The 26,038-nt window shown below is 37.5% G+C and overlaps 2 protein-coding genes and 1 long non-coding RNA gene across 3 annotated transcripts in view; 2 read left to right on the top strand and 1 right to left on the bottom strand.

Annotated features, from left to right (window-relative positions):
- The window catches only part of LOC136252752 (uncharacterized), a 232,625-nt gene that overhangs the window by 195,091 nt on the left and 11,496 nt on the right, over positions 1–26,038 (top strand). The window lies entirely within an intron of this gene.
- On the bottom strand, positions 741–19,269 carry LOC136252750 (uncharacterized). Its single transcript, XM_066045315.1, has 3 exons — positions 19,077–19,269; positions 1,685–5,043; positions 741–969 (listed from the first exon to the last, which is right to left on the bottom strand). Exon 2 carries the CDS (start codon positions 5,040–5,042, stop codon positions 1,686–1,688), a length of 3,357 nt encoding a protein of 1,118 aa, XP_065901387.1. The 5' UTR covers position 5,043; positions 19,077–19,269; the 3' UTR covers positions 741–969; position 1,685.
- Positions 23,583–26,024, top strand: LOC136252693 (uncharacterized). Its single transcript, XM_066045263.1, has one exon. It carries the CDS (start codon positions 23,583–23,585, stop codon positions 25,518–25,520), a length of 1,938 nt encoding a protein of 645 aa, XP_065901335.1. The 3' UTR covers positions 25,521–26,024.

Raw genomic sequence — 26,038 nt, 5'->3', positions numbered from 1 at the left:
TTACCTGAACTTTTACCACTGAAATGTTGCTTATGTCACTCCATTAGAGTGTTTAAAATGCATTTCGATTTTTTGATTGTACTTGTAAAAGTGAAACTTTCATACAATTTAAGCAAAACACAAAGATCCTTAATGCACTTGTATGGTTTCCTGACCACCTAGAAATGGGTTTATAAGCCAGTTTAAGTTTCCAAACATGCCCCAAGACTATGATTTTGATGTGGCACCATATCTCAAATGATTTAGTCAACTTCCACAGAAGTTGGTGCTTTTATCACAAAGTGAACAATTTTATCAAACTTTGTTGATAAGGCACTCTACTACTACCATTCTTATATTCATGGTACAACCATCAAGTTTACACTATGATCTACATCACACCTTTAAAAGTAAAGTTTTACAGGTTAAACCAATCCAAACTCTGACAATTTGAAGAAAACATTTGTATATGAAAATCCAAGCCAGCTAACAGTTGATAAAATTATTCTCTGGATCAAGATTTGTGTCTCTTCCATAATAATTAAATTTTATATTTCTGCATACCTCTCATGCTGATTTCTGTGTATATCATTATACATACTGTGTGTAGTTATTGACCTACCAACTTTATACGTGAGTTCTCTACAATACGATGTCATGTCTAGCTAACTGTGGCAAACCACTAAAACAGTTTCACTACTGTATAAGGTAAGGATAACTTCTTATGTATCATAGATCGTACATTGTAGTTTTACGATATGGATGATTCAAAGAGTTAACATAGCAAATAATACAATCTTATACAACAAAAAGAACTACATTATAGCTACTATGGGGTAACAATTAGCATAAATCACATTACACACAAAACCTACAGAGTTTCAAACTACAGTATGGCTAGCATATATGTATCAAAAAAAGAAGAAAGCAGTATAGTTGTATGTGTTTACAAAACAGGCAGATCCAGGTTAACAATACATGACTGCAGATCTGTAATCAAGTACAAAATATGAATTATGACAGTCTTGTGTAATACATATATACACCCCACACAGTATATACAAATTTAGAATTCTGCATCTAGGAAAATATTATAACATTAATATACATCAGTAGAGCACTTTTACGTTTTAATGGTAAATTATTCAGTTATTAGCATACTGAAACTCATACACTTAAGATTATATTAATACATTTTCATCGTGAGCTGACACTGATATCAGTGGGTCTGATGTTCAAACATTACTTATTTTTCCATTCAGGACCTAACAGACATAAAGGTGATTGGTAAAAAATGCTTGTCACAATGTGAAGGTCAGAGATGGACACATAGACTTTCCATTACTCAAATCACTACCAACTAATACTGTAATTTTACAAGCACATGTATCCATCTTGATCATTGGCATTGTTGAGTTCTTGAGTGCATGGCAGCCAGGCATTTTAAATGTAGTCACAAATATCGTAACAGTGTATTTACAGTTCCACAATATAAAAACTTGCAATAATATTGCAAATTCCACAATGTATTAGATTCTATAAACATGAGTGCATTAGTTAGCACTACAATAGCGATTTGTGCTCTTAAATGTATAGCATAAAATCAGCAACATGGAACATTGTTTGCTATTATGTCTACTAATTAGTTATTATATATATATAATACCCTCCCAAACCATGCTACATATCACACATCACACACTACCTTATGGTTCATCTGAATTGTCATTTTCGCGGTCTTCATTGATATCAAAGAGTTGTTCATCAATCATGACATATTTTACTTTTCTTTCTCTTATCTTCACACAGATACATTTCAGCACAAATATTATATAAGCTAAAAATATAATGCTATTTAAGATAAACAAGAAGAATTTAAAAAAACTGTCAATTATAAAGAATAATAATACTATCATACCACCACAACTGAAGGGTATCAAGATGTACTTCAATTTACTGGAGAGTGCCAAGTAATTGACAAGACAAATTATTGGAAGAATTGAAAACGTCATCACAATTCCTGTACAGAGTCCACTTCTAAAAAATCCACTGAATGCAACAAGAATTAATATCAACAAAATGATAGAATCAAAAAAGTTTAAACTTCTTCTTTTGTATGGCTGGAACCAGAGGTGAATTGCAAACATTAAAATACATACCATGAGGATAGTGACGGATGGATTTACAGATAAAAACTGAGTTACAATATCGGTACCATAAATCACTTGTCGACATATCAAATAGTATGCAACAAACCAGCGATACTCTTCTTTGTAACATCCTTGTAGTTGATCTATTACTGGCTTGATGCTTATTAACTTGAGGTTAAAATAACGAATCAAATAACGTTGCATTAGTATAACAAGAGGTAGACCAATTCCAATAATCAGTTCACATAATATTGCTATGATACCATACAATATGTGACGACCATGAAAATATTTTACACCTGGAGATAAATATGTTTGCCATGCAAAAGCAGTATTAGCAAAGAAAACATCATCATTCAAACCATAATAGACTGCTAATGGTTTCAGTAGCTGTATTGATGTATAACATACAGAGCTATACGACAACAGCAGTAACAAACAGATGGATTTACTATTAACATATCTGCCAATGTATCGAGCCACTGTAACATACCTTCTTGCTGTAACAAAAACTAAAGTAATTAGAGTAGTAACAATCAAAGAATGAAGGTAAGTTAAGTATACATGATCTATTATCTCAGTTTTATGTAAACACAACCCTAAGTATCTGAGAAATGGTGGCTTTAGATTTCCTATATTTGAAAAAAATGATAAGGCTTGCACAGTACCATCAATGTTGAAAGGATCAACCCAACAATAATCAGAATGTGAATAAGTATAAAACATGTTAGCAAGTGCTTCCAGTATGCTGTAGTAGAAGATGACACTATAAGCATATCCGGCAGTGACATCAAACTGGAAGTGTAACAGGACAAATACAAATAATATTACCACACACCAGTAGAACAAAGAAACACACAAAAGCAGTAAAAAATTGGATGCAAAATCGCATTTATTCAAGTGGACACAGTGTTTTGTATCATACAGGATGGAGTAAATAGAACTGTCACATTCTCCACATGCTAAGCCTGTCCAATAGTGATTACATTGAGAGTTGCTGTCTGGGAGTATTTTCTGATGTTCAATCACATAACTTAAATCAAAATTATGGTAACACAAACCAGCAGGACAACCATACACATATATTGTAAAGCCATTATCATACCAGTAACCTGGTGAAATATGGTAAGCATCTGGATCATACACACTATGTACTGAGCAGTCCAATCCTACTGGTACCTTATGAAAATAGCGGAGGAGAGCACATGACAGAGCCAGACAACCATGACCTGGAGAAGCAACATGTGCAATATCATTACTACAGTCTCCCAAATGCTTGTTCCAATGTGCTGCTACCTTCATTAGATATGATCCACTATGGCCATCATCATCACTAACATTGAATGCAATATTTATGGTATCCCAAATATCAAGAGAGCACTTGACAATACTAGTGTCATCAGTGGCAATCATAAAATTGCCTTTACTATCAATAAAGCAATAATAATAAGATGATGATGAACAATTCATTGAGCAATTATAATTAGTGGGAGAAATTTCACTACCAAAATAATCAACAAAATCAATTTCAATATGAACATCACTTGACTGAAATTCAACTTGGCACTTACTCTTTCCTTCGTCAATAGTGCAAGTAAAGTTTGAGCTATCCACAGTTACATTTGACTGGGAGTTGGGATTCATGAAGCACACTGATGATGAAAATGTGTTTTCATTGAAATAAGCATATTTGTAGCACTTTGTACCTTCCATGTTAAAATAAGCATTACTTTCTATCCTGTTAGCACTATTACCTACAAAATCATTTGGAGCATTTAACAATGGCAAATAATACTTATCAATAGTGTTGAATGCTTCTTCCTCTCCTGTAGATACATCAACATATAGTGCTCCTCCATTTGAAGTGGCAGTGTTATTTCTAAACTGTAGTATTGCTGTGGCAGCATAAAAGTTAGACTCTCTACCAACGTATACAGCTCCCCCATTACTCGCACTGTTATTATAAAATATAACAATTCCTTCAGTTGTAGTGATATTAGAATATAAAAAATAAACAGCTCCTCCATTATTACCAGCTTTGTTGTTACAAAACATTACTGTTCCATTGACACATACTGTACTATTATACACCCTAATAGCTGCACCATCCTCACTAAGTTTACCACTTGTATCAACAACAACATTATTGTAGAATGTTACATTGTGTAGCAAGGTAATATCAGTATTATCACCAACCACACTAGAGTTGGTGTTGTTAGTAAAGTTGCAAGAACTGATTAGTAAATTTGGAGTAAACCTATTTCCGACAATATTCACACCATAACCAGAATTGTTAGTAAAACTACAATCAATGATAGTGAGGTTTACATTAGTTGTGGTGTTAACATACAATGCTTCATACTTGATGGTATCATTAAAATTTGAATTGTACACAATAATAGATGGTGCTAAAGCATCAACACCACCGTTGTTGTGGGAGAAGCTAGTTCCATTAATGTGTATTGAACCAAACCCATTAAGTGTAAGAGCAAAGTTGGTGGAACATTGAAAACCACAATCAGTTATATAAGTATCTGTAAAGCCATACATTATAATTCCATTACACTTGTCCCATGTAATGTTCTGAATTGTAATTTGTTTGATATAATTACCCACCAAACCAACTTGATGATCACACATAATAGTGGGATTATTGTAACCTATGATGATGACAGATGAGATATTTCCAAACTCTACATCATGATGTAATGGTATATCAGATGTTATTCTGATCTCAGTGTTATCTTGTATGTGGGTAAGAGCTAGGGAAAGGTTAGAACAGGAGCAGTTTCCATCAACACAACACTCTAGTATATTAGAACCACTCTGATCAATGGTTATCACATTTTCAGTAGCTAGAACATTGTGTGTGAGCAACATGACCCAGAATGTGAATATCATTTTGGATAACATTCTAAAGTGTACAAACATATGTATCAGAAGAAGTTATATGTATGAATAATTAATGTGACAATAGATGAACTAAGACTCTTCAGTAGCTGTGCTGGAGAACTTTTGTTACGTAAGATATTTCTATAATGATTACAAAAAGAACATTTTTAGGAATTTTGGAGGCATCAACATCTTTGGTCCTACTATATACAGTACATATAGAAGGAAATTTCTAAAAGGTTAAATTATTGAAAAAATCAAAAAAATAACAATATTAATTATTGCGTAGAAATAGCTCTAGCTACTAGCTTCAAGGACAAAATTATTACATCTTAGAAGTATAACAAAGTTTGAGTGTTTGTTTTCTACTAATATCAGTTAGCTAGCTATAACTAGACTAGGCTTGTGTCAATTATGCCGGCATAATTTTTGGCACAATAGGGGATGAAAAGCATAATGCTGGCATAATGGAGCATAATTAGGAGCATAATGGGCAAGTCTCCACCACAATAAGTATAACAACAGTCACAAATGTACTAACCTGTTTTGGATGATGAAATGATTCCTAACAATAAGTAGAAAGATGCTTACTACAGGTTTACATTCAATGGAATAGATGCTTTACATTGTGGGTTTGAGTTTTATAGGACATATGTAGTCACATTCCAACTAGCACCAAGCCATGGAGAAGTAGTTTAGCTGAGCTCGAATTTGGTATTACATAATGTGTCTCATTGTCTGATTTTGAATAAAATGTGATATGATGATTTGGATTATTGGAAGCTCAATAAAAGCTCTGGTGATAATAAAGTTAGTGTTGAGTCAGTATAGCTAGGACATCAAAACTATAGTGAAGTCTCTGCGGGTCTACTGGGGTTAATATCAAACCAGGAAGATATGTCAAAAAGATCGAAACTCTCTAATAAAACAGTCAAACATTCTAATAGAACAGTCATTGCATGCAACAACCAGAGAGAATGAGAACCATTTAGCTAAGTGTTTATCCCCAATGCAGGAGGCTAATATGTTCTTTGCAAATGCAGTCACATATTATACTGAGCAGTTGCTGTCCTTTGAATACCAATTGCTAGAACTCAGAAGATCAATCAGAAACCATGCATAATATTTTATCCACTCAAAAACAGCCAAGCTGTAAAAAAGAGTGTGGCCCTCAAAAGCCTGGGTGAAAAAAGTTGTGAAATCAAAGGTGGCAGCCAAGAAATGGCTGCAATGATGTTAATGCTTATAAATTTTAACAATGCACACAGCCATTATTAAAATTTTTTAGCATTGCAGCCATTTCTTGGCTGCCACCTTTGATTTTGCAACTTTTTTCACCCAGGCTTTTGAGGGCTGCACTCTTTTTTTACAGCTTGGCTGTTTTTGAGTTCTTTTTGTATTTTCAAAAACCAAATCCTGCACCTTTTTTACTGGGATATGATTTCCAGGCTGTTGTATCACAAGTTTAGCTAGCATAATATCACTTATTATGATGATTATGATGATGATGATGATTGACGCGAGTCGGTCATATTAGTCTGCTCGCAGACCACCTGGGGGCAAAACTAAGTCAATACTGCAAACATATATACCCCTGATTGATACGAAAATGGCTCTGATTTGATGAAATAACTACTAAGTTGAGCCTCAAAGTGTTGCAACAATAGTATGGTACTAATGTTCTAATAGAGCACACATTTTTTTGCTTTCGCTGAAATCATCTAATAGAACACACATAGAATGTTCTAGAACAATCTAGAGATTTTCTATTGGTAGATCAGTTTTACTTATTAAGCTAGAATTTTCATTTATAAGGTAGAAACTAAGTGAAGCGATCAGCCGAGATAGCAGTGGTTCAGTGGTTAAGGATGCAGGAATTAGGTATGGAGGTCCTTGGTTCAAACTCTGGTCATTATGAGTTCATTTTTTTCCGACATTTTTTATGCACCTTTTTTTGCCCCAGTGACTGCTCTATTAGAGTATCTCGATCTCGCAATTTTACACTTGCTTGGTTTTTGCTTTATAACTTTGTAGCTGTAAGTCTGTTGCTGTTCTAACCACCAAAAGGCACTCCTACAATGATCAGCCTATGTACACACGAATTTTCAAGTTATTCCTCTACTCTGTTTACCCTGTAGCCGTGACAAAAGTTTCATCTTTTTTTATGTATATAAATAAATGCTCATAGCTCCTTGGATATTTATCAGATTCATAGCAAACTTGGTACGCGAATGTACCTTTATACGCTCTTTACTTGTGCTGAACATCGATACAATGGAGTTACAAGTTTGTGTGTTTATAGCAATTTTTGCAAAGTGTGCGAAAAGAAATCAAAGCCCCTGTAGCCCCCCTACGGCGAAGAAAAAAAACAAAGAAATTAAAACAAACTTTGGCCACTCATATCTCAGAACAGCTAACAAGATTCCCTTCAGACTTGGTATGTGGTGTGGCCTACCTGGCAGGCACCTCTGTAGTGAAACTAGTTTCAATCGGATAAGGGACCATGGAGCTACAAAGGTGTGAAAATCACATTTTCTTTCTTCCTGTAAATATACACACAGTGTGGCGCGCCGGCTTCCTGGGCCGCCGACACACTACCGTGTGTCTTGATACAAAATTATTTGCACACAAAACTATACAAAGATAATACTAGACAATAAAATGTCATGTCTATAGCTTCTGACAGGCTACCTCCTGCTCTAATATGCCTAACTATGGAGCACATCCCCTTTTCAAGCTAGAGTCATAGCTGAGCCCATTTTATCCACGCTGAAATCTCTGGAAAATCTTCACATACACAAGCAAAAAGAGCAGGATGACTGCATTCATTGAAAGCATTCTTCATGTCTACCTTTAGCAGTACTAGGGAATCATCGGCACCATGAAGAGATAGAAAACAATGAGTAACATTCTAGACCTGCAGGAATACAACTGTCCATAGAGTAGGAAAGTATCAGGGAGGGAAGGGCAAATGATAAGACAGCAATGGCGACTAGCTAACTGACACAAAACCTCTCCAACAGCAATTAGGTGAACACCACCACCTTTCTTAAGCAGCACAGTAAAAGGAGCACCACACAACCAAGGAGCTAAACAGGAGGGACCTTTAACAGACAGAAGATGGTTCATAAAGAAAGTAAGAGAGCATATAAACACCCGACAGCAGCTGGGGCAGTGCTACCCAAAACTGTGTCAAATATATGTTTGGCACAAAGTTTGGAGGCCCCAGGACTTGTGCCCTTTGGAAATTGCCGCAAACAGGACAGAACCACAGAATCATCCACCGTAACAGATGGAGAAGAGTAATCATTATTCAGGATGTGGAGAAGTAGGGTGACGCTTAAGCAGATCCTGATAGGAATAATCATCATCATATCCTGTGACTCCAGTAGAGGTAAAAGCTTCAAGAGCATTGCTATATCTACTCTCATGTGCCTAATACAAAGCATGAGCTTTACTGAAATCATTGCAGGTGGTACTTTGGCAATTTTTAGTGCCTTTGAGATCATCTCACATGGATGACCGTAGAGTTCCCATCAGAGAGAGACCAAGTGTGCACTAGAAGAATGGAACTAAGAACATTGCACTGGCGGTGATGACTCACTGGAATTTTCAGAACAGCTTTAGCAAACATTAGCAATCTAACAAAGCACCAAGTTGACGAACAAGCCCTTCTAAGTTCCACACTTAGGACATGAGCCAAGAGGGGACGAACACTGCGAGGGATGTGAGATACCGTACAAACCATTACATGATCAAGTAACACATTAATCACTTCAGATTCCATAGCAGGAGGTCCTTGGAAAGAGCCAGCAGAAGCAGAAAGCAGTTTGTTCACCGGCGAGTCGAACCCCGGTTAGTGCAAGTTCACAGGCCTTGTAGTTTTCCCAAATATTAATTATTTATTTCATTCATTGTTATTATTTATGACGTAATTTTAACCGCATTTCGTATTATTCTTAGTACTTGGTTGTATAATTATTAGCACTTTACAGTAACCAGCACTGAAGGTCTGACAGCAACATGTGCTGCAGCCTTAGGATTACCTAACCTAACTTAAAGGACTTAGACCTAATGACTTGACTTAGTGGCTGATAAGGTGTAACAGAAAAGGGGCCAAAGTAAGGAAAAAAACCCTCCAACCCCAGGATTCGAACAGCAGGTCACCCAATATCTGGTCGGGGCCACACTCAATCTTCCTCCAGGAGGGATGGATTTTCTTCCTTAAATCTAAAGTATTTATTAGGCCAGGCCAAGTTAATTCACAGTTTATCGTCACCTCCCACATGGGTTTTTACGAATAGAGCAATAATTTCATAATTCATTATTTCTCACGTGATAATCATTGCATACGCTTCTGGACTCGTTTTTGTATATTAAAACATGGTGTGTGCAACAAACATGATGATTATCCCCAGTCTGAGACTTGTTAGAACCTTCAATAATGGATTTCTAAAGAGAGATTGCATAAACGAGTAGCTAAGTATTAACAGTGACGTAACCACATAAGCTTGCAATTATTGTAAAGTAGCTAGTAACTGTGTGAAGCTAATTTTTAAATGTTTTTCCATGTTAAAAAATTATGAAATATGAAAAATGACCTCCCACCCACATGACTTTTTCAAATATCCCGGACGATAAACTGTGAATCAACTTGGCCTGGCCTTATTAGCACCTTTCAGTGACCAGCACTGAAGGTCTGACAGCAACATGTACTGCAGCCTTAGGATTACCTAACCTAATTTAGACCTAATGACTTGAATTAGTGACTGATAAGGTGTAACAGAAAAGGGGCCAAAGTATGGAAAAAAAATCCCTCCAACCCCAGGATTCGAACTGCAGGTCACCCAATGTCTAATCAGGGCCACACTCAGTCTTCCTCCAGAAGGGATGGATTTTCTTCCTTAAACCTAAAGTATTTATTATTTAGGTGCCTTTATCAAGACACACGATAGTGTATCGTGTGGCCCAAGAAGCTGGTGCACCATACCATGGGTATATTGACAGGAAGAAAACGTCATTTTCACACCTTTGTATCTCGGTGATACCTTATCCGATTGAAACCAAATTTGCTACAGAGTTGCCCACTAGCCAGGGGAGTCTACATACCGACGTTGAAGGAAATGGCTCCAGCCATTTCCGAGATACGAGCTGCCAAAGTTTCGATGTTTTTTCTTTTTTCTTCTTCTTCGTGTTTTCGCACACTTAGCAAAAATTGCTATAAAGCGCAAACTTGTACTCCACTTGCCTTGAAATGTAGCACACAGAAAGGGAGTCCAAAGGCAAATCCTAGCATCAAATTTGGTGTAAATCCAATGAATGGTTCAGGAGTTATGACCGATTATTCACGTAAAACAAGATCGATTTGTTGTCACGCCTACAGGTTAAACCGCTTCATGGAATGAGTTGAAAATTGCTATGGGGATGGAGTAACCATTGTAGGAGTGCCTTTTGGTGGTTTGAAAGGAATCAAGATAAAGACCATGGAGATATGACACAAAACCCAACCTGTGTCACAATTACGCGATCGATTTTTATGAATAAAAATGTATTAGTTTTTACGCCTACTAGGTAGGGTCCGCAATGCGAAAAATCGACATCCTCCAATCGACTACCTAACTATTGTCTTGTGTTAGGCTAAGTGTAACTTGAATAACACCAGTGTGGCAGCCAAGTTTGTCACTTTCTTCCGGTAGAAAACGATACAAATGTCTTGAAATCACGTGATTTTTCGTTGCAGCGGTTTGTAGGGTTCTTTATATGTCACGATATTCACTCTCAACATTGTTCAAGCAGTCTATCACCAACTCAAAGTATTGGGGGTTTGATTTCATTGGTCAGTTTCTGGTGGCAGCACGATCTGTGCGCCTTTTTGGCAACAAACAAAATGTTTCTTCCTCTGGAGCACAGAACAAGCAGAGCAGCAACTATGCCGTGGGTCAGCAATGATCAGCACTAGGTAAAGTACCTGCATGCGGAGTATGGTTATAATTGAAGCTTATTAGCCATCTGGCTGAGCCATCTATATCTTGAAATTCGGCCAAAACGATGCAATTTTTGCAAACAAATACCAGAATTGTTGATAAAGCGGTGTAACAGTACAAACTTGGCTGCCACGCTGACGTTATTCAAGTTACACTTAGTCTAACACATGACAATAGTTAGGTAGTTGATTGGAGGATATAGATTTGTCGCGTTGCTAGGCAAACCGCTTAGAGCAATGAGCTGAAAATCAGTGTATAGCTGGAATAATCTTCATAGAAAGTCCTTGCAGTAGTACAGAAGAATCGGATTACAAACCACTGAGTTATGATTCGAAAGCCAAATCCGTGTAGCAAATGCAAGATCGAGATACGCTAATAGAACAGTCACCCTAATAGAGCATTCAGCTAATTTATTTACTCCATTATAGAATTCTATTACATTGCAGATTATTCTGTAGGGAGTTCAGCTGCAAACAGTTAGTCTTAGACAGTTCAGCAAGAAGCAAGTCACCCTATAGAGAGTTCAGCTACAAATATATTGCTGTAGTGATTCAGAACATTACTATTCACACTGAAGAGGGTTCAGCTATAAACAAGTCATGCACCCTGTAGAGAGTTCAGCTACAAACAATTCACTGTGAAAAAATTCTGATACAAACAAGTCTTCATGCAGAGAGTTTAACAATCAAAATCCACCATGTAAAGACTTCAGCTTTACTAACAAGTTACTCTGTAGAGAGATCAACTATATATGGTTAGAAACAAGATATATGTGACTGGATCTACGAAAACCGTTCTTATCGCCCAAGACAGGAAGTTTGATTTTTTCACACAAACACAAAGCTTAATGAATGCACTATCAAGTTTCACTGCCACAGTCGACCAGAGTGAAGTGGTCTGCTTTTGCTGGCTGCTTTTTCAGAGCACAGTGGCGAGCCGTACGAGTGGTCTGGGGTCTTGATGGAACCCTGGCCAACCAGGTGATGGCTGTGTGTGGCTGTACAGCTCCGTGGTGTTGGACAATGACCTGTGCTGTAAATTTCCTTTCATTTTAGCTAGTTCTGAGCCCTGAATGGCCTATAACTTGGCCCAGTTCATCCCAGCACGTTTCTTTTCAATTTTTGAACACCATCTTGCCCGCCTTCCAGGGCCCCCACCTCCCACCCTTCTGGAGCTCGCCTCCCACCCTTCTGGAGCTCGCCTGATACAGACAACCTCAGTTTAAAAACTATCTAAAATGGCGGGAAACTTAGCTGCTGACTACTTCTTCAGTGGATGATCAGGAAGGTAAGAAATTGCTGTGAAACGTGTGAAAATTTGGTATGCGTACCTACCACCATTGGCCAGCTACAACACACTGAATGTTTAAAACCGACGTTTCTCGATACTTTTAAATGGGCGATAAGACCGGTTTTCCCAGAGACAGTCACATATAGCTCAGCTAGAAAACGTCACCTTGTAGAGAGTTCAGCTACAAACAGATCACACTGTAGAGAGATCAGATAGAAGAAGCCAGAAGAAGCTACCTTGTAGAGGGTTCAGCTGTGAAGTGATCACCTAGAGAGAGTTCAGCTAGAAAAAAATCACCCAGTAGAAAGTTCAACTACAAACAAACCATCCTGTAGAGAGATCAGCTAGAAACAAGCCACCTGTAGAGATATCAGCTACAAAGAAATCAACTTGTAGAGTGTACAACTAGACACAAGTCACCTGTAGAGAGATTAGCTAGGAGAAGTTACATTGTAGAGAGATCAGCTAGAAGAAATCACCTTGCAGAGAGTTCAGCTACAAAGAAACCATCCTGTAGAGAGTTCAGCTACAAACAAATCACCCTGTAGAGAGTTCAGCTACAACCACATCACCCTGCATAGAGTTCGGCTACAAAGAAACCATCATGTAGAGAGTTCAGCTGCAAACAAATCACCCTGTAGAGAATTCAGCTACAAACAAATCGCCCTGTAGAGAGATCAGCTAGAAGAAGTCACCTTGTAGAGAGTTCAGCTACAAAAAACCACCCTGTAGAGAGTTCAGTTGCAAACAAATCACCTTGTAGAGAGTTCAACTATAAACAAGTCACCCTGTAGAGAGATCAGCTACAAAGAAAGCACTGATCTTGTAGAGAGTTCAGCTACGAAAAGATCACTGTGTAGATAGTTTAGCTATACGAAGTCACCTTTAGGTGAGATGCTGAATTAAAACAGCAGTCACCCTAATAGAACAGTCACATGTGCATAGCTGTATATATGCCATAACAAAAAACTAAAAAAAATATTAATTTAAAAATGAAGTAGGGATCCAAGCAATACATGTAGTGAAACAAGAAATATTACAGCATAGCTCAGTGAGAAAATACCTACTTTGGCATTGAACAAAATAATTGTTGAAACATGCCAATGTTTCTCACAGAGCTATGCTGTTACCATCATCCATCACTCGTTTTACTACTTTTTAACGGTTGGAGCCCTACTTCAATTTTAAATTAATTAATTGATGACTTTTCATGGTGATTTAAGTCATGATAATGACAGCTTTGACAATGACTGGGTATCATGACTATTTAGAGCAATTGAGTTTCTGTGAAAATTGGATATGTGCCTCTGTTGAGGGTTCTGTGGTCCCATCATCTACTGTCCCATTTCATGCACAAGTATATAGTAGTAAAAATATCTCAGTAAAAACTATTGTCTTTACAAGTTCGATTCCTGGGGTTGGAGGGATTTTTTTCCTTACTTTGGCCCCTTTTCTGTTACACCTTTTCAGCTATAAGTCACTAAGTCTAAGTCGTTGAAATTAGGTTAGGTAATCCTAAGGCTGCAGCACATGTTGCTGCAGACCTTCAGTGCTGGTCACTGTAAAGCATTAATACAATACAATACAATAATACAATTGAAATACTAATTAAATAAATACTGAAGCATTTTCAAAATACAGTTTATTGGAAGTCTCATGCATCATTTTAAGTATTTTGGGGGTCACAGGAGATGCCTCAGGGTTTTTATGAAACACCTATGTAAGACCCCATGCATAACAATGTTGATGGATAAAATGAGATAAATAATCAGTTGTTTAGGTTACACACCACATATGTCACTTGTAGCTACAGTACAGTACTTACAGGTGAATAGTATACTGTCAGTGTGTTAATACAAGGGAATAAAAAGTGGATACTGAGTTCAAGGTTTCGTTAACAGTGATAGAAACATACTTAAATATTTCTACCCACAATAAAGGTGAGTTGATCTACGTAGCATCATGTGGCTACATAGCTAGGCACTTAATATAATATATAATAGACAAGCAACCTGTGGAGAGTAGAATCTGGCCACACAAGAATATGATTGGTTAGAAATGCACATGAAACAAATTAGATATCTGTACAAATGCATTATAAATATTTTCTGATACAATATTAGCAACAAAAACGCAGTTGGAAACACAAACACTCAGTCAGTCAGTCAGTTACTTAAAGGCTGACCTTGCTAACTGCCAGGGAAATAGCATGCACCAGTAGCCAGCTATGGTTTGCCAGACGAAGAACGTGCACCCCTCAACTACATGATCAAGGATCGCAATAGGGAAAACTTAAAACTGCACTAAAGCCAATGATGAATTGTTTGATTACTAGACTGATGCAACTTTTCTGATAGCACAGAAGCCAATCATTGACAAAAAGTTATGGTGGTGGGTTCCACGTCACCTCAGCAACTGAAAAAACACAAAACAACGGGTGTTATACACGTACCATGGTCAACATTTCAAATGAATTTCTTCATTTCTTCTCATTCTTTTGGTAACACCTTAAGTAGCTAAAGTCTTTGAGCAGGCTGTAGGACCAGGTGTCCTACAGACCTTCAGCACTTGTGCTGTAAAGCATTAATAAAAAATAAACAACTAAATAATGACTTAATAAGGTGACTCTTATAGCCAGGGGATTGAATACCTCATATCTGGTTTCTTATGAGAAGTATTCCAAAAACCTCTGGCAGATAAGACTTATACACAATCTGGCATGATCAATTCATCAATATTGGAAGTACAAATGTTTCATAAAGTGTTTGGTTTAACCGACCTTAGTTTACATTTGAGCACAGTTGAGACATAAGATCAGGAGCAATATCATGAAGCTCATTTTGTTGGATAGTGGGGAAACAGCCAACAGAGAAACTTGGGAAATGCTCAACAGTAAAAAAGGTTTCCAGTAAACACAGTTATTGGGAGATGAGCCATAAGGCCACTCCAAATAAATTCTCTGTTTCCTGTCCACCACCCACAACTGGTTACCGTCAGCTCTAAATATTCTGTTATTCCGTATTCTTCCATTATTTTCTTGCACACTGTACAGGCTCAGTAAAAGCCATCTTGAAACAGTGTCAGGTCACATGTCAGCAGTGCTAACAAGTTGGCAGTTTGTGTGATATTTGCAATTTAAAAAGTACAAGCTTAATTAAGGTTACGGGAGCGACTGTCAAACAAAAAATTTATTACGTAATTAAGGCGGGCTTGGTGTTGTTGTGTTTTGTATCAGCTGGTAACAGGCTTAAATTGTTGGGAGAATAATAGCGTGCTGACTGGACAGTTACAAGGTACAAGAAAACACACGTAACAGTACAAGATAACATAGATACAACACACTTAGCAACTGGCGCACCTGTAAGCGCATGCGTAGTTTTGCTGACTAATGGTGATATTTTCCTGAACCAAAAATCAGGACTGTCAAACTAGTTATTAACATTTTGTATAAACAGACTACTAGTCTGGCTTCTTGTCTAGGTCCTGACGGAGCCATTTGTTAGAAATAATGTTTCTAGTGTTTGTGATATCAATTTAAAAATTAATTTTGTGACCACAGTGTCTTGCTTTAGGCCATATTGTAGTCATATTTCAGCAACTATACACATTATTCACAAATCCTCTTGTCAGTCCCTCACAAGTGATGTTCTTCAAACCTTAGAATTGTTAGTAAGTTCTCATGGTTCTTCATTGGTCTGATTTTTGGTTCACAGTTTTCACTGTTTGGCATGGGGACAACTCATGTTTCCATAACAACATTTGAATTCCATGTCGATTTATAGAATGCATAAATATTTGATAACAATGCATTAAGAAAAATCAAACCCCTAATCATGAAAAATGATCGATAGTGTACATGTGGGGTTTACAGTATCCCGTAACCTTAAGCATGCTTTTATGCAGCTTTTTATGGTTGTGCCAGACAAATAATGGATTGAATATCTGTCAATCTTATAATGGTAATGGACTAGTGTTTTCTAGTACAGGTATAATGTTCTAGTAAAGTTCTAGTTCTAGTTCAGTTTCCAGAATTATTTAAAGTTAGTATTAGTTCTAGTATTCATGCTTTAAAACAATATTTTAGATAGTATTAGTTCTAGTATACCTTGTTAGAAACATTAATAGTTTGTATTAGCTCTAGTAGCGTAAGTCATCAATTATCGACCACTACCTATTATTGACCACTAGGCTACACCAATCATCGACCAGTAGTATCCAAATAATTACGTGATTTTACGAACACACAAGTTAAGAGACTGTTGAACTTGTTCTCCCTTCGGACTATTCAGCGCTCTTACGATGTCATAAAGACTAGAAATCAAACATGGAAAGGCACCAAGCATAGTGGCATTGAACTAGTACTACAAGCTGATGAATCGCCTGGTAATACTGAAAGGTGATGAGCTTCGCAATGAACGTGGTTTTGTTGAATGAGACGTGGTGAATGAAGCAGAAGAACTACATGGTGTTGTACTAAATACATAATTCTCGGTGGCTGAAGCACAGACAAAACCTGAATGGCCCTCATTCACGATAAAACTAGCCCTGGAGAAGATAAATCTTGAGGCTCTGATGATAAATTGGCAAGATTGCCATGGGACTGAGAAAACAGGTAGAGAAGTAGCTATAACAATCCATGACAGTTAAGAAAAATCAAAAAGGGGGTAATAAATGATCTTGTGAGAAGATTAGTAGTGCATATTGTCTGAATGTCTCGCTAGCTAGCGGCTACATTTCTGTACAATGTGATCTATTTTTGTTGTTGTGATCATTCTGCATATACATCATGAATATTTTATATGTTTTAGTGGTAATTTTAGAAGGTGAAGAAGAAGAGAAGAGGAAAAAGAAGCTAAGAAATAATCAGGAGAGGTGCGAGACAAAAGAACGCAAAGTAAAAAGGAGGGAAGTAGCTAAAGCGAAAGGAAAGGAAATTTCAGAGATCTGCAAAATAAACTGAAGACACCAGTGGTGTCTGAGCCATACTTAACTCAGAAATGGTGAATATGATGACATTGACAGTGATTACAATTGCTAAACGGGCAGATATCCAAGTTGAGACATGGTGTCTCATCTACGTATTGCATTCGGTGGAAAGTTGATGAGGGAATGGGTGGACTGTATAGTGGATGGACCACTAGCTAGTGTTTACAAGTTGATTATGGCCTACATGTACATGTGTGAAGTATTATGTGAATGTATGTAAAAACTATCTAACTCACTGTGTGAATATCTCTTGAACAGAATGTTCAATTTGATTCATTTTTTAGGTGTAGACCCTTGTCATGTTAGTGGTTAAGTTGTTGGCATAGTTTTATGACTTGATTAAATTCATAGCAAGTTATCATCCATTTCCTGGAATTGGTGGATAATCGGTAATTGAAATTTACATGTAAGTCGATAATTGATAGATGCATGCCATTCACTATAATTGCCACTATTCTTGTATACTTTTGATTGTGGGATAGATTTTTAGTGTGTGTTGGGAGATGACAGATGCAGCTCCATCGAAAATTTCACTGCTCTACGATGTTGGATGCCAGAGTTATGGCGCATTAAATCTTAGGTGGTAGATAATTGATGACTTACACTATCTATGGCTGAAACAATTTTAGTTAGTACTATAGTACCTGAAATTTAGTAAGTATTAGTTATAGGACAGTACTGATGCTAAGAATATAAATACTTTGTCATACTTATTCATTGCTTTTACAAAAAAATTGATCACTAACTAGGTGTATTAGAATTATAGTTTAGTTCTAGTTCCTAGAACTAAAAAGAAAAGGCTGTACTAAAACTAATTTTAGTTCTTGTTTTAGTATACTAGAAAAACACTAAAATGGACCACCTGTATGTCTGAGTCTAGGACTGGAAACAGAATTTATTTGGAGTGGTATATTGGAAGCAGATTGTATCAAAAAATACCAATCAAGAATTAAGGTGGCACTCAAGTAATAATGTAAAGCATAAAAAAGTTAATTGAACAAGTGGTCATGGTGAACAAACCAGAAAACCATAAATGTTCCAAAGCTGATTAAGGAACTAACTCCATCAGACTGCTGGGCTACTACTGTTGTCATATGTAACTTATTCATGTCTATAAGGCTTCAGTTTGTCAAAACTTAGCATATTCACTAACAAACGGCAAAACTTAGCGTATTGTGATTACTGCTATACAATGTGCACTCTGGCCAGCTTAATGGTCTCAGTATTCAGCTTATTTCTTCAAAATTACGTGCCACAGACCATCAAAATTTGGTACAGGCATCAGGAAAGCGTGTAAAAAGGCTACAAACAAAATTTTCAAGATCTTTGTTTCCAGGGCATGTTGTCCTGTGCAAATATGAACTGTTTTGTACCCATGCATAAAAGGACTCTGTCACATTGTTCTACAAAGTAAGACATGTTGTAACTAAAGCGGTCAGTAAGCTAGACTTCTCAATTCTCACAATTTGGTCATGAGATAATTGAAACAGTGCCGTGGTACCAGGAAATTGGCTTAGCTAACAAGCCACCATAAAAGGTAGCGACCGCTATACGAAGGAGAAAGTTATGTATAGCTACAGTGATTCATAGGCAAATTGTTGGTTGGCCGTTATACGCGTTAGAGAGGTGACCGCTTAATGCAGACCACAATGCATACATTTGTATGGGAAAATATTTGGGACCTCGTGACCATGGCCGTTATGCAGAGGTGACCGCTTAATCCAGGTGACCGTAACACAGGTTCCACTGTATATTCAAGTGCATGAACAAAATGCGACTAGACACTATAACGAACCTTTTTCCTTGCCTTTTTCGAATACCGGATGTTATTGGACTCAGTGTTACTCTAGTTCTTCGATAGTCTCTGTCCTTACCGCTTTCTAACACACGGCCGTATTGTTGTACAGAAACGCTGGCTCTAAATGTAATGGGTAATCCACGATGGCAAATCGTCACGGGGTCAACGATATTTTGAAAATGACTTTCACATCGTTTGATGCCCTATAAAAGTAAAATTTACGTAGCTAACAACACTGATTAGTTAGCTATGCTGATAAATAAGCACAGCAACATTAATTTTATTATATTACGCATATAAAAATGTATTACGAACTCGATTACGAAAGGTATACAGTCCTTGTAATACAATCACGGTCACAATGTTTTAAGGAATTGGTAGTAGAAACTAGTGTAGAATAACGCGATTCTCTCACACGTGCAGGACGTTTTGAAAAGTATAGGGCCTTGTTGTCAAGTAGTGCTGGTGTCTTTTGTTGTTGGGCGCTGCATGTTAATCACAAATTTTTAGTAGCAAAAGCCTATAGCTAGCTAGCTACAGTTAGGCCATACCTATTGGATTTTATGTTGCACGGGCCCGACAGACTGTCTTTTTCATGACCTGAAATGATAATGATAATCACGTTATATAGGATCACGTGTGCCAAGATGGTCAATCTCGTATGTGCTAGTGAAAATCAGCTATTGGGATAACCAGGCTCCTCTAGGGATTAAACTCTTCAAAAGGTTGAGCTTTAATGGTGAAGATACTCCAAACGAAATAGTTCTTATATTCAAGAGGTTTGATTCATTGTACAGCAATACATTATGGTGCTGCAGAACATCCTAGCTATATGTTTCATTAACGTTTTTTGTAGTTGTTACTCTTTTTGTATGGTTCATAATTCTATTATGTACTATAATTATTATTATCATTATCAAATCGACCTACCTACCCAAATTTTCTGAGGTTTTGCCCGCGCAACATAAGATCTGTCACGGAAATATCGGTCCGGGTAAATTCGGTCCGGCCGGACCGATTTTGGAAACCAAAACTGGTCCGGCCGGACCAAATTTGGTTGACCAAGTTTAGTCCAGCCGGGCCATTTTTGGCATCCAAAATTGGTCCGGCCTGACTAAAATTGGTCCGGCCCAAACTAGGTTGGCCACATGCACTGGACCCCCGACCGCTTGGACCAACTATAGTTTTGGTTAGTCCGCGGGTGTACCCGGCATTGTGTGGACAGGTCTGTGAAACGGCTACTCTAGGAAACACTACCACTCGTGTTACATCTCACTATTAATCTCCCATTACATGCAAGTACATGAAACCTTACAACCACAATCATTACCTATATGTGTCAATTACAGGAGATCATGTGTAGTGCATGCATAAGTCTGTGTGTACTATCAGTGTTACAGGTCGGTCCATGCTAAGTTTTGTTGTGAAGGATCAGTGCAGCCGACTTAGCCTGGAAACTATATAATGAGTAGCGTAGTTTCGTTTCCCGACTTGATTTAGCTACGGAAAATGCATATTACAGTAGTACAGAAACTATTCTATGTCGTAGCTATATATGCAGCGATGAACACACACTACATAGTCGCAAAATTAATGCTGTTTTAATTTAAAGCAGTGTGAGATGATAAAAGTCCTGCATTCTTCTTCTCCATGTCAATAGCTAGCTGTCCGAGTGGGAAGTAGAGGTTTTCTTCCGGCATACATCAACTCAAATGTATGGTCAATACTGCATGGACTCATGGTGTGCAATGTTGCATGCAAAAACACAGGTATCAAGATATTCTTTTATGACTATATATTCATAGCTAATTTTTGTTTATTGCATCTAATTTATGTATGTATATGTATGTGGTTGGGTGGGTGGGTGTACAGGCTTCTAAGCCTCAACCCAATCACATCATAAGCACATCATAATCATAATCACATCATTCTTCCCAAGTATGTTTTTATATGCTCAATAAACTTCACAAGCATCATCGGCTCTGCAGTGTTTGATTGAATCTTTCATCCAGCCTGTTAGTGTTGATTATGACAAACAACTATAGCAACATGGCGGAAATCACTGATGGTGGACAATATATAAAATCTATCAGTCATTAAAACATGTCTTATCTTCAACTTCTGCAAATAGCTCAGAATTTAATTTGTTAATTCTGACCCTTGGTCAGTTCTTTATTAATCTGGGAATAGCCATGTGCACATTGTCATAAACAGCTACACATATCATCAGTGATGAATGTTATAGGTGACTGCTCTATTAGAGTATCTTGATCTTAAGCACCTCCAATGCAGCTAGCTGATCCCATGCATGCAATGATCCGTGCCCTTGTTGGATAACCTTTTAAGCACAAATCCATGTAGTGATAATGCCTGCAATGCTCATTATTCGCGTTCGATAAATGAGAATAGCTATAGCTAAGGCCACTGCAATGAGATAACTTGTTTCTCATCAACCGCCCGCATCAAATTTTTAGTTATGCACATGCGCACCCATTATCGCACGTGATAAGGTTGGTATTAACAGCATGGCTCTCTTGTGTGTGACGGTAGTGGATTTATCTCGTAGAAAATCGCTGCTTCCTTGGGAAATCGTTCAATCCCATTCGGATACAGCTACCTTTCGTGAATTTTTCAATTCTGTGTTGGTTCCGAAGCTGTCTAGCTCATCAACCACCACTGAAGCACCACAGGTGAGTTCTAGCTAGCTAGCTATATTGTTTTAAAAATATGAGCGTATTTTGGAATTGAAATGATCATATGCATGGTCGCCACTGTTGAAGTTTAATAATTGACTGCATGCAATCATTATAAAGAGCCTATAAAAACTTCAGTAGCCGTATTGTCTATAGGTGGCCCTTTTATACAGTGTCGATCTATGGTTGCTTCTAGCTTCTTCTTACTTCTTATCTACTTTACCAGTTAGGCACTGGAGGGTGGACACAGAAGGCAGAGCCTGTTCGAGGTGTTTACCCATAGCCAAGGAGCCTAAAGGCTATATTGTATGATATTAAAGGACACCATAGGCGGCGGAAAGGGGGGGGGGGGGGGGGGGGGCTAGGGGGCTTAGCCCCCCCTTAGAATGATATCACACCGAAATTATCTTTCTTGGAGTGGGGCTGAAAACCGTGCCAGATCGAGATACTCTAATAGAGCAGTCACTCTAATAAAGTAGTTAGTGTGTAGCGAGCTATGAAAGGATTTTTATGTAGTTTATCAGCTAGAAATGGTAGGTGAAAAGCTCTTGTCAGTTGGTTGCGACCTTTTTTTTTTTTTTTTTTTTTTGGTCTCACCTTACCAAACTATAGAAATAAGTCTGGGTCAGCTCAGCGGAGCCCCCCCTCATATCAACTACTTCCTCCGCCGCTGAAGGACACTGGAGCTAAGATGGAGAATATGGTATAGGGAAAGTATACAGTGTATATTGTATTAGGTTACAAATATGGTCTTTGTAGCTATTCTCAAAGCCACAAAATCCAGGTGAGGTTTAGTTTATGGGATATTGAAATCACTTGAATACATGGCATTTTATTGATCCACCCAGCCATGTCTAGCCAACCCAGTGGCCTCAAAAGAACCCAAAACATGCCAGGGGCGCTTATACTGAAAAGGGCATACATTATGGCTGCCATGATGCATAAGCAGACTTGATTATTTGATGCGTTTTATACTATAATGGCCATATAGAACGAAAATCTTTTACTGCATGGCATTAATAAAACTTTTTGCTCTGGTTAGGTGGATTTTGTTGAATATGGGCATAAATATATATTGCAAATTAGCTACTTTTTTATTAAGATTTTCAATTCACAGATTGCAGAAGTATTTGTTGGCAACAGCAAGGAATCCTTATCTTTAAAGGCTAACCCTGATTTAGCAGTAAATTCAGTAGCAAAAGAGTTTGGAAATTTTATAAAGTTTTTTGTTGATACTTCAGAAGATGTATGTGTGGTGGAAGTTCAACGTCCAAATGCATTTGACATTTTGAAACAATCTCAGTTAGAAATATCAAGGAAAAAGGTTCCATCATGTATTCAAGAGAGAAACAAAAAGGATAAGTTATATAATGAAATCATATATTACCTAGAATTGAAAAAACTTCATTGGAATTCTAATGAGGTAAATTCATCAGGAACCAATTTTGTAAAATCACTGTGTGAGGTTTTATGGTACATAGACGGGCATCAAAGTACCATTTCTGCTCATGGATATCAAATTCCTGCTTGTTTTAAAGATTTTCAGGGATTCAATGCTCCTGAATTATCAAAACATCGCAAACGCTCAGCAGGTAATATGTCTGCTGATATCATTCAAAGCTTGAGTACAAAATTATTTAGATTATTGCAAGCTAATTATTTTTCAAGAGAAAATTGGGCGTCTATGAGGCAAAGTTGTGAACTGCTGGCAAACACCTTGCATCTTTATGCATGTGAAATTCAAGATAAAAGCAAAGTCATGAAAACTATTCATTCATCTGGTACACCCTGGAGATCCATTGACAAAAGTATGGATATTTTGTATTTAAAGCCAATTGGGAGTGTTTGCACTGAGCTTCAAGATATCTGTGAACAGCTCTCAAAGGCAGGCCCTTATTCCCTAATTGATTTGCATTCTTATCTACCCTCTGATAACCAGAAAAAGTATTACATGGTTAAGAAGCTTAAAGCTGGCTTATCTGTTTCTGCATTATTACTCATCTACTCAAGTGGTAATAATTGTGGAAATGCATATTTTGTTTGGCATGTACCAGACAATTGTCTTGATCAAGCACTCAAAAACAGCCAAGTGGTCATTGAAGAAATTAAAAAACATATTCCAGTTTATCACACAAGGATGATGATTCAAGAATTTATTAAAAAGTTTGGGTGGGTAACACATACAGTTAAGCCAGCAGTTTTAAGATATTTTTATAAAGATCTTACAGGTGACTGCTCCAGTAGTGACACAACTGATCAGGCCGAAATTGACGAACGAGTGAAGCAATCAATTGAAATGGAAGATCCATCTATAGTAATGGACCTCCGGCATAATAATTCTGGCATGAAGTCTCAATATGACGTGTTTTGGGATGAATGTAGTAAGTTACTTGAAGAATCAGTTGGTACAGCTGTGGATGATCGTCGTCATACAAATATTACACACATTGCAAGTGCAATATCAATCCGTGACTTTAGAGATCAAGTAGCAGCAAGATGTCCAGCAGACACTAAAATTCCAAGTGTAGAATGGGTTAGATTACAGTTTTGGCCCAAAGCACCCAATTCTCTAAGAGCCCTCCACCACACAGGCCGTTTTAAAGTACGCTTCAAAGTTCAACAGCGTCAGTTCAGAAAAGATCACCCAGATTGTCATTACGTAGCTGGTGTTTTTCGATATTTAAGAGAATATGCAGTTCTTTTTAGGGAACACTGCTTATTTTATTGCCTCGATGACAAACATAGGATAAAAATTGGCGAGCCCAATGTCCCAGTAGCAGCAGCTGAGCGAGGGCGTCGTGTATTCACAGCACCTGGCTCAGAGTTTTTGGTGGCTGATCATGACTTTACAAAGCTCAGCTTTATACCATCAGTCTTTTTTAAAGTTGCTATCCCAGATGATATTTCTGGCTCTTGGTATTCAGGTAAAGTCCATATTAGTTTAAAAGAAGGTACTTTTGAGCCATCCAGCCCAATAAGGCATGCTTCTGAACTTATTTCTTTGATCGAAACAGATGTTCAGTCAAAGCCTATTTTGTTTTTATATACTGATGGGGGTCCTGACTACCGGCTTACTTTTATTGCAGTTCAGTTATCTCTGATTTCATTATTTCTACAATTAGATCTAGATTATCTTTGTGCAGCCAGGACAGCCCCTTACCATTCATGGAGAAATCCAGTGGAGCGCATTATGTCAGTCATCAACCTGGGACTGCAATGTGTTGGACTCGCACGGAATGGAATGGATGATGACAGCGAACAGTTATTGGGAAAAGCTGGAAATATGAAGGAAATTAGAGCTGCAGCTGCTAAGCATCCCACACTGAGAGAGGCCATAATTTATTCAGTTGCTGGTCCAAAAATCTGTCTTGCACAAGTCCTATCAAGACTTCAACTAAAACAAGAAAGTTTTAATGTTTTTAATGCTGCTACTGCAGAAGCTATGGACCAGTCTTTGACTGTGCTAAAGCAAATTGATGACACAATGATAAATACATCTATTAACAAAAAATCCCTGCCTGATCACCCAAACTTGAAAGAGTTCATGCAACATTGCTGCAGGAAGCGGCATTACTTTTTTGAGATCCGTAAATGTGGCTCTTTAGAATGTAATATATGTAAGCCACCTCGATTATCTGAAGAAATATTTAAACAACTTAATTCATTGCCAGATCCTACACCTGGAAGTGACAACCATTATTTAAGTTTCAGCCAGATATTTGGTCAAGTTACCACTGAAGAACATTGACCATCTCTCCATGTCAAGACACCTAAAAAAACACTACCATTTTCTGCAAGTGTGCAACATGTAAAGAATGTTGACATGATGATGTTGTGTGAGGAATGTGATATGTGGCGTCTGTTGTACTGTAAAACAAAGTTAAAGAAAACACAACGCACATCACTGGAGTCATTGCTTGACAACTATTCTTATACATGTGGCTCTTCATTACAGGATATGGAACTTCCAGAGCCCTTTTCAGAAGTATATGTGCGCAATATCAATTGCTATGACCCTATTGAGAAGCTGTACTATTCAGCAGGCTATACTCCAATATGTATTTACTGTGCTGAAGAAGTTGAAGTTGATGTGGACCCAGCGTTTTACCCTCAATGTGCACACTGCCAAAAACCTAAAATAAAAAAATAGATCATACTGCTTTTGTAATAGTGTATTATACAATTTTTCTTTATGTGTCAGCTACTGTATGAAGTTTTTATGTGACTTACAAATAATGAGATAATGAGATAACCCGCCCGCCCGCA

Source organism: Dysidea avara, chromosome 4, assembly GCF_963678975.1.
Source record: "Dysidea avara chromosome 4, odDysAvar1.4, whole genome shotgun sequence".
In the NCBI taxonomy this organism is placed as follows: Eukaryota; Metazoa; Porifera; class Demospongiae; order Dictyoceratida; family Dysideidae; genus Dysidea; species Dysidea avara.
This window is presented reverse-complemented; position numbering and strand designations above follow the sequence as displayed.

What these genes read in the sequence shown, in the direction of transcription:
- LOC136252750 (XM_066045315.1), bottom strand. Translation starts at nt 5,042, where the DNA reads ATGTTATCCAAAATGATATTCACATTCTGGGTCATGTTGCTCACACAC.
- LOC136252693 (XM_066045263.1), top strand. Translation starts at nt 23,583, where the DNA reads ATGGATATTTTGTATTTAAAGCCAATTGGGAGTGTTTGCACTGAGCTT.